Source organism: Cebus imitator, unplaced genomic scaffold (assembly GCF_001604975.1).
Source record: "Cebus imitator isolate Cc_AM_T3 unplaced genomic scaffold, Cebus_imitator-1.0 Scaffold15, whole genome shotgun sequence".
Lineage (NCBI taxonomy): Eukaryota > Metazoa > Chordata > Mammalia > Primates > Cebidae > Cebus > Cebus imitator.
In genome coordinates, this window is record NW_016107330.1 from 12,183,543 (window position 1) to 12,196,134 (window position 12,592).

At 50.3% G+C, this 12,592-nt stretch overlaps 1 protein-coding gene across 1 annotated transcript in view; it reads left to right on the forward strand.

Annotated features, from left to right (window-relative positions):
- The first annotated feature begins 10,213 nt into the window (after positions 1-10,213).
- The window catches only part of CELA3B (chymotrypsin like elastase 3B), a 20,948-nt gene continuing 18,569 nt past the window's right edge, over positions 10,214-12,592 (forward strand). Inside the window, exons 1-2 of the mRNA XM_037730882.1 lie at positions 10,214-10,269; positions 11,540-11,659. Coding sequence (XP_037586810.1) covers positions 10,230-10,269; positions 11,540-11,659 — 160 coding nt within the window. The 5' untranslated portion in view covers positions 10,214-10,229. The remainder of the gene's footprint in view (positions 10,270-11,539; positions 11,660-12,592) is intronic.

Here is a 12,592-nt window from a genome sequence, read left to right on the forward strand (position 1 = left end):
TGTTTTTATTTGTTATTTTATTTTTCTAGACAGTCTCGCTCTGTCGTCCAGGCTGGAGTACAGTGGCCCCATCACGGCTCACTGCAGCCTCGACCTCCCGGGCTCAAGTGATCCTCCCACCTCAACCTCCCGAGTAGCTCCACCCCCAGCTAATTTTTGCATTTTTTTTTTTTTTTTGTAGAGATGGGGTTTCACCCTGTTGCCCAGGCTGGTCTTGAACTCCTAGGCTCAAGTGATCCACCTACCTCAGCCTCCCAAAGCTCTGGCATTACAGATGTGAGCCACTGTTCCTGGACTCAGATTTTGTCTTTCTTGAAAGCCTCCCTTGACCTCAGCCCATCTGCTCCTCTACTGCCCCCAGCCTGGTTACCTGGACAACCTCTGCAGAACCCACTCTAGCCTCCCTGATGGCATTCTGGCTCCTCTTCAAACTGTTTCCCATTCAGCAGCCAGAGATACGCTTCAAGATGTAAGCTGGTTCATGTTTTCCTGTGGAAAACCCTTCAAAGGCTGCCTGGGGCCGTGTGTGCCTGCCCTACAGGAATCTCCAGCCCCATCTCCCCATTCCCGTCCCATAGGAGCTCCAGCCCTTAGAATTATTCCTCGCTGTATCGTGGCTGGGCAGGGGCAGGCTGGATTTCCCAGGCACCGATGATAGCAGGGTTCCAGTGGGAGACTGGAAGGCAAGAGGAGAGAGAGACACCCTCCTGTCCTCCAAAAGGTACTTCTCACCCTACATACTTCCTCCACGGCTCCCACCAGATCTGCCTGGGCTGGGCCCAGCTTTGGTGAGGTGACCTCTGCTCCTCGGCTCCAGCTGCCAGCATCTCCTCTCTTTGTCCCACCCTCCTGGGAGGGAGCTGTGCTCATCTCTGGGTTCCCATGTCTTCCCTGCTGCTTTCTCTGCACCTCCCTCACCTAAGCAGCCAATTCCCCAGATTAAATTCCCTGTACTTCAAATACTTGAGATTTCTGTTTTCTGGTTTGACTCTGACTTACACAGGCAGGCTTCCAGCCTGAGGAGGAAGCCAGCAGCCTGTGTGAGGCAGAGCCAGGGGAACGGCAGAAATCCTAAGCCTGAGCCGTGATCCACCTTGCCTCGGCTCCCCTGCCTCTCCACTTAAAGTCAAATCCTGTGAGATTGTCAATTTCCTATCTGTGGCTGGGCGTGGTGGCTCACATCTGTAATCCCAGCACTTTGGGAGGCTGAGTCAGGCAGATGGCTTGAGCTCAATAGTTCAAGACCAGCCTGGGCAACATGGCGAAACCTTATCTCTACGAAAAATATTTTAAAATTAGTGGGGCACGGTGGTTGTGTCTGTAGTCCCAGCTACGCTGGAGGCTGAGGTGGGAGGATCGCCTGAGTCAGGAAGGTTGAGGCTGCAGTGAGCTCTCATCATGCCACTGCACCCAAGCATAGGTGACGAAGGGAGACCTATCTCCAAAAAAAAAAAAAATCCTAATTGTTTCACTTAGGCTGGGTGTCCTAATGTTTGCATCTGAAAACATTTGTATTTTGTGGCAGAGACCTGTAGGTGCCCAATATTGGCTCTCCCTTTCTTTTCCTTTTATTATTATTATTTTTTGAGATGGAGTCTCACTCTGTCGCCCAGGCTTGAGTGCAACGGTACAACCTTGCTGCAACCTCCACCTCCCAAGGTTCAAGCAAGTCTCCTGCCCCAGCCTCCTGAGTAGCTGGGACTACAGGTGTTTACCACCACACCTGGTTAATTTTTGTATTTTTAGTAGAAATGGAGTTTCACCATGTTAGCTAGGCTGGTCTCTAACTCCTGACCTCATGATCCACCTACCTCAGCCTCCCAAAGTGCTGAGATTACAGCCATGAGCCACTGCACCCAGCTTGATAAGAAGACTTTTTATTGGCCGGGCGTGGTGGCTCAAGCCTGTAATCCCAGCACTTTGGGAGGCTGAGGCGGGTGGATCACGAGGTCAGGAGATCGAGACCATCCTGGTCAACATGGTGAAACCCCGTCTCTACTAAAAATACAAAACAGGCCGGGCGCGGTGGCTCAAGCCTGTAATCCCAGCACTTTGGGAGGCCGAGGCGGGTGGATCACGAGGTCAAGAGATCGAGACCATCCTGGTCAACATGGTGAAACCCCGTCTCTACTAAAAATACAAAAAATTAGCTGGGCATGGTGGCACGTGCCTGTAATCCCAGCTACTCAGGAGGCTGAGGCAGGAGAATTGCCTGAACCCAGGAGGCGGAGGTTGCGGTGAGCCGAGATCGCGCCATTGCACTCCAGCCTGGGTAACAAGAGCGAAACTCCATCTCAAAAAAAAAAAAAAAAAGAATACAAAACATTAGCTGGGCATGGTGGTGCGTGCCTGTAATCCCAGCGACTCAGGAGGCTGGGGCAGGAGAATTGCCTGAACCCGGGAGGTGGAGGTTGCGGTGAGCCGAGATCGCGCCATTGCACTCCAGCCTGGGTAACAAGAGCGAAACTCCATCTCAAAAAAAAAAAAAAAAAAAGAAGACTTTTTATTATGTCCAGGGGCCGTGCAGAATGGAAACCACACTTGCCTGTCTCCCAGGAAGCCAGATGAGGCTGTTCTGGCTGTGGCAGAAAAGATGCGTGCAAATTTCAGGTTGACCACGTAAAGGTGAAGCTTGCCCTTTCCCATTTTTCATCTGGAATGTGGTTGTCCTGGAGGAGCCAGCGCATGCTTTGTCATTAGGTTGGTGCAAAAGCACAATTGCAGTTTTTGCCATCGCTTTTAATAGCAGGGAAGCTGGAACAAAGTGTCACAAACTGGATGGCTTAAACAACAGAAACTGATTGTCTCACAGTCCCAGAGGCCAGAAGAAGCAAGTCAGGGGATTAGCAGCTTGTTTCCTTCCGAGCGAAGGTTCTGTTCCCTCACCTTGGCTTGCAGATGGCCACCTTTCCTCTACAAGGTTTCTCTGTGTCCCAGTCTCATGCCAGGCATGGTGGCTCAGCCTGTAATCCCAGCACTTTGGGAGGCTGAGGTGGACAGATCACCTGAGGTCAGGAGTTCAAGAGCAGCCTGATCGACATGGGGGAACCAGGTCTCTACAGAAATAGTAAAATTAGCCAGGCATGGTGGTTCGTGCCTATAGTCCCAGCTACTGGGGAGGCTGAGGCACAAAAATTGCTTGAACCTGGGAGGTGGAGGCTGCAGTGAGCTGAGATTGTGCCACTGCACTCCAGCCTGAGCCACAGAGCTAGATAAAATGAGACTGAGACCTACTGGGCTGCATTCCCAGGCAATTAAGATTAAGGCATTCTAAGTCACAGGATGAGATAGGAGGTCGGCACAAGATACAGGTCATAAAGACCTTGCTGATTGCAATAAAGAAGCCGGTCAAACCCACCAGAACCAAGATGGCCACGAGCGTGACCTCTGGTCATCCTCCCTGCTACACTCCCATCAGCACCATGACAATTTACAAATGCCATGGCAACGTCAGGAAGTTACCCTATATTGTCTAAAACGGGGAGGCATGAATAATCCACCATGGTTTAGCATATCATTAAGAAATTACCATAAAAATGAGCATGTCTATGAAGTAGCCAATTTTTATTCCTTTACTTACTTTTTTTTTTTGAGACAGAGTTTTGCTTTTGTTGCCCAGGCTGGAGTACAATGGCACAATCTTGGTTCACTGCAACTTCCGCCTCCTGGGTTCAAGATTCTCCTGCCTCAGCCTCCCAAGTAGCTGGGATTGCAGGCATGCGCCACCATGCCCAGCTAATTTTTTGTATTTTTAGTAGAGGTGGGGTTTCTCCAAGTTGGTCAGGCTGGTCTCGAACTCCTGATCTCAGGTGATCCACCCACCTCAACCTCCCAAAGTGCTAGGATTACAGGCATGAGCTACCGTGCCTGGCTATTCCTTTGCTTTCTTTCTTTTCTTTTTCTTTTTCTTTTTTTTTACTTCTTTTAACCCCGCCACCCCACCTTTACTTTCTTTTTTTTTTTTAAGAGACGGGGTCTCGCTATGTTGCCCAGGCTGGAGTGCAGTGGCTATTGACAGGCGCGATCCCACTACTGATCAGCATGGGAGTTTTGACCTGCTCCGTTTCCAACCTGGGCCGGTTCACCCCTCCTTAGGCAACCTGGTGGTCCCCTGATCCCGGGAGGTCACCATATTGATGCTGAACTTAGTGCGGACACCCGATTGGCATAGCGCACTACAGCCCAGAACTCCTGGGCTCAAGTGATCCTCCCACCTCAGCCTCCTGAGTAGCTGGGGCTACAGGCAAGTGCCAGCGCGCCTGGCACTTTCTTAATAAGCTTGCTAATAAACTTGCTTTCACTTTACGAACTTGCCCTGAATTCTTTTAAGCACAAGATCCAAGAATCCTCCCTGGGTGTCTGGACTGGGACCCCTTTCCTGTGACCCGGGGAAAAGGGCTGTACCTGTCCCCACTGCTATTGGCCAACGACCTCCTTGTGTCCCAGCTGGGGCGATGCCTTCCCTGGGACAAGAGATACCTGTGTACTGTCCTAGCCCTGGGTTCCTGTGGTGGCTTCTTTGTACAAGTGGGGCACCTGCAGGGCCTCCTTCCCCATCCCTGGCATAGCTGTCCAATCAGAGACAGGCAGGCCTGGTAGCTGGGGAATGTTGACCAGTAATCATCAAAAAGATCAGAATCCAGTTTTAAAGAGTTTATCCAAGCAAAAATCTGGGAATAGCCATCCAGAAACATGGGCTCCAGAGAAATGGAGTCAGTGCTCCAAAATTAAAAGCTAAGGTCTTGGAGCCAGGTGGTGTGGCGTGAAACTGAAGACCCAGCTATTCAGGAGGCTGAGGCGGGAGGACAGCATGAACCCAAGAGTTGGGGACTGCTCTGAGCTATCACCACACCACTGCACTCCAGCCTAGGCTACAGAGCGAGAAACTGTCTCTCTTAAAAAAAAAAAAAATGGCCAGGCACTGTGACTCAGGCCTATAATCCCAGCACTTTGGGAGGCTGAGGTGGGCGGATCACCTGAGGTCAGCAGTTTGAGATCAGCGTGACTAATATGGAGAAACCCATCTCTACTAAAAATACAAAATTAGCTGGGTGTGGTGGCGCATGCCTGTAATCCCAGCTACTTGGGAGACTAAGGAAGGAGAATTGCTTGAACCGGGGAGGTGGAGGTTGCGGTGAGCTGACGTGGTGCCACTGCACTCCAGCCTGGGCAACAAGAGCAAAACTCCATCTCAAAAAAATAATAATAATTAAGATCTTGCTCATATAGGTGGAAAACAAAGAAATTTAGTAGGACTATAACATTTTCTATAGCAGGCTGGCTTATGAGTTACAATATAGCTGGTTACAATTTTTCTTCTTTTCCATACAGTTGGTTTTATTTTCCTTTCCAATTTGTGTATTTAACATTCTATCTTAGATAATGTAATAGTCAGGAAGTCTTTGTGTGATAGAGAAAAGAAAGAAGTTAATCTATAATGAAGATTGACAGTTAAAAGGGAAAGTCTGCCCGGCCACCCTTTAGTCATTTACAACATTTCACAAACAATGTGGGTAAGGAAAAGCTGATCTAAAACAAACGCAAGTTATGGCTGCCTGTTTACATGACTCAGCTCCCATAATCTCGTTCCCTTAAGTCTAAGGTATTTTAAAGTTCCAACAGCTTAGATTTTGAGTTACTTATTTTCACAGAAACTACAGGGCAATAAGACACCAGAGTCCTGGACTTAAGACCACTGTGTGTGATTCACCATAAACACTGGCATATCAAAGTCTCTGAGAAGTCCTGCAGGAAATTACAACTTGAACTTCATTTTACCTCGTATTTCCTAATCCCATCTGACCTTTAGTACTTTATTGAGAGCCCACTGGGTTATATTCTGAAAGCTGAGGCCATGGCAGTGAAACAAAGCACACACACCCCCTGCCCCATGGGGGCTCCATTCTAGTGGGTCCATTTATCATCAAACATCTATTAATATCCTCTAGAATGCTACCCATCAGGACACCATCCAGATACTGCTGTGCTTTTCCCGGCCACACAGAGGGGACACCCTCCAGGTGCACCCTGTGTGAATGTCAGGGCCAACTGTGCTTTCAGGGCAGGAAGAGGAAGGCATTTGAAGAATCCTCTGCTTCCTTCATTCCTTTATTGCCTCCTTTAATAAATGCTGTTGAAAACCTACTGTGTGCCAAGCTCCCTTCTAGGCACCGGGAATCTGAAGACGAATAAGATCAAGTTTTGACCCTCAAAGAGCTTCCCATCGGGTGGTAACTAGTTCCCACTAGAAATAATGGAACTCCCCTGGTCCCAATAAAAAGGCTCACCAGCTTCCCCTCCCGCCCTCCCCAGCTTTCCTGCCCTCCCTCTCCTAATTCTCCATACCCTCCCACCCGACCTCCACCTCCCATTCAGGAAATGGCTTGCTTGGCTTCAGGCTGCAACCTAAAGTGGATCTAACCCCTCCATCTTCCCTCTCGGGGGCAGGTGTTGGGAGGGGGTTCCTCTTTAGGGATTTTACTCAGACTACTCCTAGGCCAGAAAACCCTCAGAGAGTTAATCAGCCGTGCGACTGACAGTGTCCGTCCATAAGGCCTCGAAGTGCCAACCAGTCAGGGGCTGTGATGGGACAGTTGGCCTCAGCGGCCTCAGGGAGCCCCTCTTCCTGGGGACCCAGGTTAAGGTTAAGGCATTCTAAGTCACAGGATGAGACAGGAGGTCAGCATAAGATACAGGTCATAAAGATCTTGCTGATAAAACAGCTTGCTGTAAAGAAGCCGGCTAAAACCCACCAAAACCGAGATGGCCATGACAGTGATCTCAAGGTCACCTGGGAAAGAAGCTGGGAAGATGCAGCTGATGGGGTGTGGTGGCTCACGCCCGTAATCCCAGCATTTTGTGAGGCTAAGGTGGGCAGATCATGAGGTCAGGAGTTTGAGACCAGCCTGGCCAACATAGTGAAACCCCATCTCTCCTAAAAAAAACACAAAAAATTAGCTGGGCATGGTGGTGGGTGTCTGTAATCCCAGCTACTCGGGAGGCTGAGAAAGAAGAATCATTTGAACCCGAGAGGCGGAGGTCACAGTGAGTGGAGATTGTGCCACTGCACTTCAGCCGGGCAACAGTGAGAGACTCTGTCTCAAAAAAAAAAAAAAAAAGAAGTAGCTGGGAAGGCTTCTTGTTTGAAGTTGGGGGAGGGAGAGTGGACCCTCCCTGTGCCCTTGGGCTGCCATTCACCAGGCCAAGCAGTGACAAACCAGGGAGACTTGAGCAAGTCCTGGGTTTTCTCTGGGTCATTTTCCCTTCTGTCAGATAGAAGTGGTTGGATTAGATTATCTTTTAGGCCCTGTATGTTTCAGACACTCTAGAGTGGAATCTGGGCGTATCTGACCTACCCCTCTCCCTCTCCCCAGCCATCTCCTGGCCCCCCCCCCACCCCCGCCTTCTTCCTTGGCTTAGATTCTGGGGAATGGCTCAGAGCTTTCAAGCTGAGCAAATAAACGTGTCCAGGCCCATAGGGAACAGGGGGCTGGGGAAGGCATGGCTATTTTTATCACAGAATGAAGGATTTTCACAGCTGCTTCTGCTGTGTTCACACACGTTCCACAAACCCAGGCTATTGGAGTGGCTAGGGTGTGATTGGAGGGGGTTCACTCCTAAGAGAAAACCTTCCCAGTGAGATGCCTGACTCTCCCCTGTAGGGATTCATTTAAATTGCCCCTTCCAGGCCGGGCGTGGTGGCTCATGCCTGTAAAGCCAGCACGTTAGGGAGGCCGTGGCAGGTGGATTGCATGAGGTCAGGAGTTTGAGACCAGCCTGGCCAAAATGGTGAAACCCCATCTCTACTAAAAATACAAACATTATCTGAGCGTGGTGGCGCAAGCCTGTAGTCCTAGCTACTTGGGAGGCTGAGGCAGGAGAATTGCTTGAACCTGGGAGGCAGAGGTTGCAGTGAGCCGAGATTGTGCCACTGCATTACAGCCTGGGCAACAGAGCAAGACTCCGTCTCAAAAAAAAAAAAAAAAAAATTGGCCAGGCGTAGCGGCTCATGCCTGTAATCCAAACACTTTGGAGGCCAAGGTGGGCAGATCACCTGAGGTCAGGAGTTCAAGACCAGCCTGACCAACATGGTGAAACCCCGTCCTTAAAAAAAAAAAAAAAAATTGTCTCATCTTAGGCTTCCCAAATGTAGGAACCCCGAAGGAAGAGCAGACGCTGAGTCAGAAACACTCTGGCGGGAAGGAGCCTGGCAATTCTCAGGGTATTGGGTGTAAAGGATGAGGGGTGACTCAGGAAAGTCCCGGGGGCTGGTTCGCATTCGCAAACGTGGTGGACCTACACATGGCAGGCCCGGGGCTGGGAGGCTTTTGCCAGCAGTCTTTCCTACAGATTAATGTGAATAAAGTTCACTGATTTAGTGCCAGGCACTGTACTCACCCTCTGCAGAGATGACCTCAGGTGCTGTTCCAGCTCCAGACTACACTGATCCCACCCATATAGCTCCATTTCTGACCCCACCATCCCAGGCCAAGCTCTTCCACTGATTCCTGACCCAGGTGACCGAAATCGTCCCATCTGGTCCCCCTCACCCTCACTCCTACAACCCTTCTTCATGCAGCACACAGGAAGAAATTTTCTGAAAGTAATATGGGGACTGGGTGTGCGGTGGCTCAGGCCTGTAATCCCAGCACTTTGGGAGGCTGAGGTAGGTGGATTGCTTGAGCTCAGGAGTTCAAGACCAGCCTGGCCAGCATGGTGAAACCCTGTCTCTACTAAAATTACAAAAATTAGCTGGGCGCAGTGGTGCGTGCTTCTAATCCCAGCTACTCGGGAGGCTGAGGGAGGAGAATCGCTTGAACCCGTGAGGCAGAGGTTGCAGTGGGCCGAGATTGCACCACCATAAAAAAATAATAATCTATTGTGTGAATATGCTACATATATTCACCTATTAGCCTTGATGGACGTGGGAGTTGTTTCTGGGTTTGAGAACAGAGGCTGCGGCAAACATTCTCATCCACATCTCCTGGAGTGCGTGTGTAAGATTTTCCCACGGTGTGGACCCAGGAGTGGAACTGCAGGGTCACGTGTGAGTTCAACTTTCGGGATCGCCTCCTCTTTGACCTCATCTCCCTCCCCTCTCTACTTTGACTACCAAGCTGCAGCCACACCAGCCTCCCTTTCCTTGAACAAGGCAAACCCATCACAGCCTCCAGAACTTTGCACCCACAACCCCTCCCTTCAGAGTGTGTTTCTTTCTGGGATTCCCATAACTGGCTTTTACTTATCCTCAGGACTTCATCAGCTGTGACCTCCTCAGCCCAAATGTCACTTTCCCTGTCCCCCCATCTAAATGACTTACTCCCATTCCTGCCCCAATCACCCATGTTTCATTTCTTTTCTTTTATTTCTTTTCTTTTTTTTTTTTTTAATGAGATATTCTTGCTCTGTCCCCTAGGCTGGAGTGCAGTGGCATGATCTCAGCTCACTGCAACCGTTGCCTCCCCGCCTCCTGGGTTCAATTGATTCTCCTTCCTCAGCCTCCCCAGTAGCTGGGATTACAGGCATCCACCACCACGCCAGGCTAATTTTTGTAGTTTTAGTAGAGACACCGTTTCACCACTTTGGCCAGGCTGGCCTCTATCTTCAACCTCAAGTGATCCTCCTGCCTCAGCCTCCCAAAGTGCTGGGATCACAAGTGTGAGCCACTGCTCCCAGCCTGGACTCAAACTCTAGAAAGGCTGAGACCATGTATTTTTTTTTTTTTTTTTAACAGCTGTATCACCTAGAACAGTGCCTGATATATAGACAAAAAGTGCTCAACAAAAAATTTTTGTGGAGGTGGGTACTAATCTAAATCTCATGTTAGAGATGAGAAAACTGAGACTCAGGGAGGGTAAACCGTGTGTCCAAGGTCACAGAGCTTGGAGGTGGCAGAACCAGGACTGAGCCCTAGTCTGACCAGTTCCAGTGTCCCTGTTCTTTTGGAAGGATGAGGTCTTGTCCTGACATAAACTTTTCCTCCTGCTCCCCTGTTATCAGCTGGCCATTCCACGCCACCTGTGCAGCCACCTGTTGGAGGGAACCCTGGGTCCTTCCCTTGGCTGGCACTCCTCCAGCTGCAGTGGGTGAGGACTGTGGCCTTGGACCATGGGAGACTTGGAGTTCCACCATCTGTTCTGGGAATGGGGCCTACTCTGTCCCCCACTCACCTTCTGCCTATATTAGAGCCCCGAGTTCTGTGCCCCTTTCCCATCATCGAGAAACACACGATGCTCCAGCTGCTCAGTTCCCTCCTCCTTGTGGCCGCTGGTAAGACCCCACCCTGTGTGTGTGCTCCCTGGGCTCCCTGGACTAGGAATCCTTGAAATCTACCACCCGCTCTGAGTCCCATGACACCAGCGCCTGGTGCCACAGGAGGGGGTCTCCGCTTGTACCTGGGGGCATGACTGTGGGGGCTTTTAGCTCATGATGGAGCAGGAGAGGGGAGGGGAAGCCATGGGTGGAGAAGGACTCCAAAGGACTGTGGTGGAAGTCCTTGATGGGGGCCGTAAACAAAGTCAAATGGTTAAGAGTTTGGGCTCTGTGGCTGGACATCTTAGGTTGGAATTTCCACTGTTCACTCCAGCTCTCCTCTCACACTCCCCCTACCTGGCCCCAGATACTATGGTCTAGCCTTTTCCTGGTCTCTCTGCCATATTGCATTCCAGCTCAGTGCCACCTCTTCCAAGCAGCCTCCCTTGACTGACAATATTGGTAATAGATAACACTGGTTGAGTGCTTACTATGTGCCAGGCAGAATGTTCAGGGTGTTTCCTATATTTTCTCGTAATTCTCACAACAGCCTCATGAGATCAGAACTATCATTATCCAATTTTACTGACCCTCAGGGAAGTAAAGTAGCTTATCACAGAACATAAGGCAGAGCTGCGCCTAATTTTTTTATTGTTTGCTTTGTTTTGTAGAGATGGGGTCTTGCGTTGTTGCCCAGGCTGGTCTCAAAATCCTGGCCTCAAGCAATCCTACCACCTTGGCCTCCTGAGTAGCTGAGATTACAGGCACTTGCCACTGTATCTGGCTATTTTATTTTATTTTACTTTATTTCTGTAGAGATGAGGTCTTGCTGTGTTGCTCACGCTGGTCTCAAACTCCTGGGCTCAAGTGATCCTCCATGCTAGGCCTCCCAAAGCACAAGGATTACAGGTGTGAGCCACCACACACAGCCCAGAGCTGCACTTTGAACCCAGGAAGTCCTTTAAAGCCTCCACTCTGTATGACAATAGCTATCACTTTTTGAGGGCTCCATTGAGGGCCAGGCATTGTTCAAAGTGTATCAATCTCTTCAATCCTCCAAGTGAAGGAGGCCACATTTTAATCTCTATCCCTGGACTCCTGGGATTCTGGAAATTCCTACTCTAGTTTAAATGTTCACTGTTCATACGTGGTTACTGAGGTCCAGAAGTGACAGGGGCTTACATGGGGTCACACAGCCAGTTGAAGCCACAGCTTGGACTGGGACACTGGTCTCCTCTTTGCTTTTGGGGACCCTCCAGCTGATTGACAGCTCTCCTCTCCCCTCTAGCCTTAGGCTGTGGCCGACCTTCCTCTCACCCTTCTAGCCGCGTTGTCAATGGTGAGGACGCGGTCCCCTACAGCTGGCCCTGGCAGGTAAGAGCACCAGCTGCATTAATTCCCACCATGGGCTCTGGACCCTAATCTCTAATGATGTGCCAAGGCATCCAGCCTTGACACCATTGATCCCTTTGCAATATCCACTTCAGCTTCCAAAGACCAGGAAGCCCCTGGACCTTCTACTTTACATGGAGGTTTTGCCCATTCCATCTGTAACCCTCACTGGGGGATTTGCAACTTAAAAGTGGAATCAGGGACCGGGCATGGCGGCTCACGCCTGTAATCCCAGCACATTGGGAGGCCGAGGTGGGAGGATCACGAGGTCAAGAGATCAAGACCCTCCTGGCCAACATGGTGAAACCCCGTCCTTAAAAAAAAAAAAAAAAAATTGTCTCATCTTAGGCTTCCCAAATGTAGGAACCCCGAAGGAAGAGCAGACGCTGAGTCAGAAACACTCTGGCGGGAAGGAGCCTGGCAATTCTCAGGGTATTGGGTGTAAAGGATGAGGGGTGACTCAGGAAAGTCCCGGGGGCTGGTTCGCATTCGCAAACGTGGTGGACCTACACATGGCAGGCCCGGGGCTGGGAGGCTTTTGCCAGCAGTCTTTCCTACAGATTAATGTGAATAAAGTTCACTGATTTAGTGCCAGGCACTGTACTCACCCTCTGCAGAGATGACCTCAGGTGCTGTTCCAGCTCCAGACTACACTGATCCCACCCATATAGCTCCATTTCTGACCCCACCATCCCAGGCCAAGCTCTTCCACTGATTCCTGACCCAGGTGACCGAAATCGTCCCATCTGGTCCCCCTCACCCTCACTCCTACAACCCTTCTTCATGCAGCACACAGGAAGAAATTTTCTGAAAGTAATATGGGGACTGGGTGTGCGGTGGCTCAGGCCTGTAATCCCAGCACTTTGGGAGGCTGAGGTAGGTGGATTGCTTGAGCTCAGGAGTTCAAGACCAGCCTGGCCAGCATGGTGAAACCCTGTCTCTACTAAAA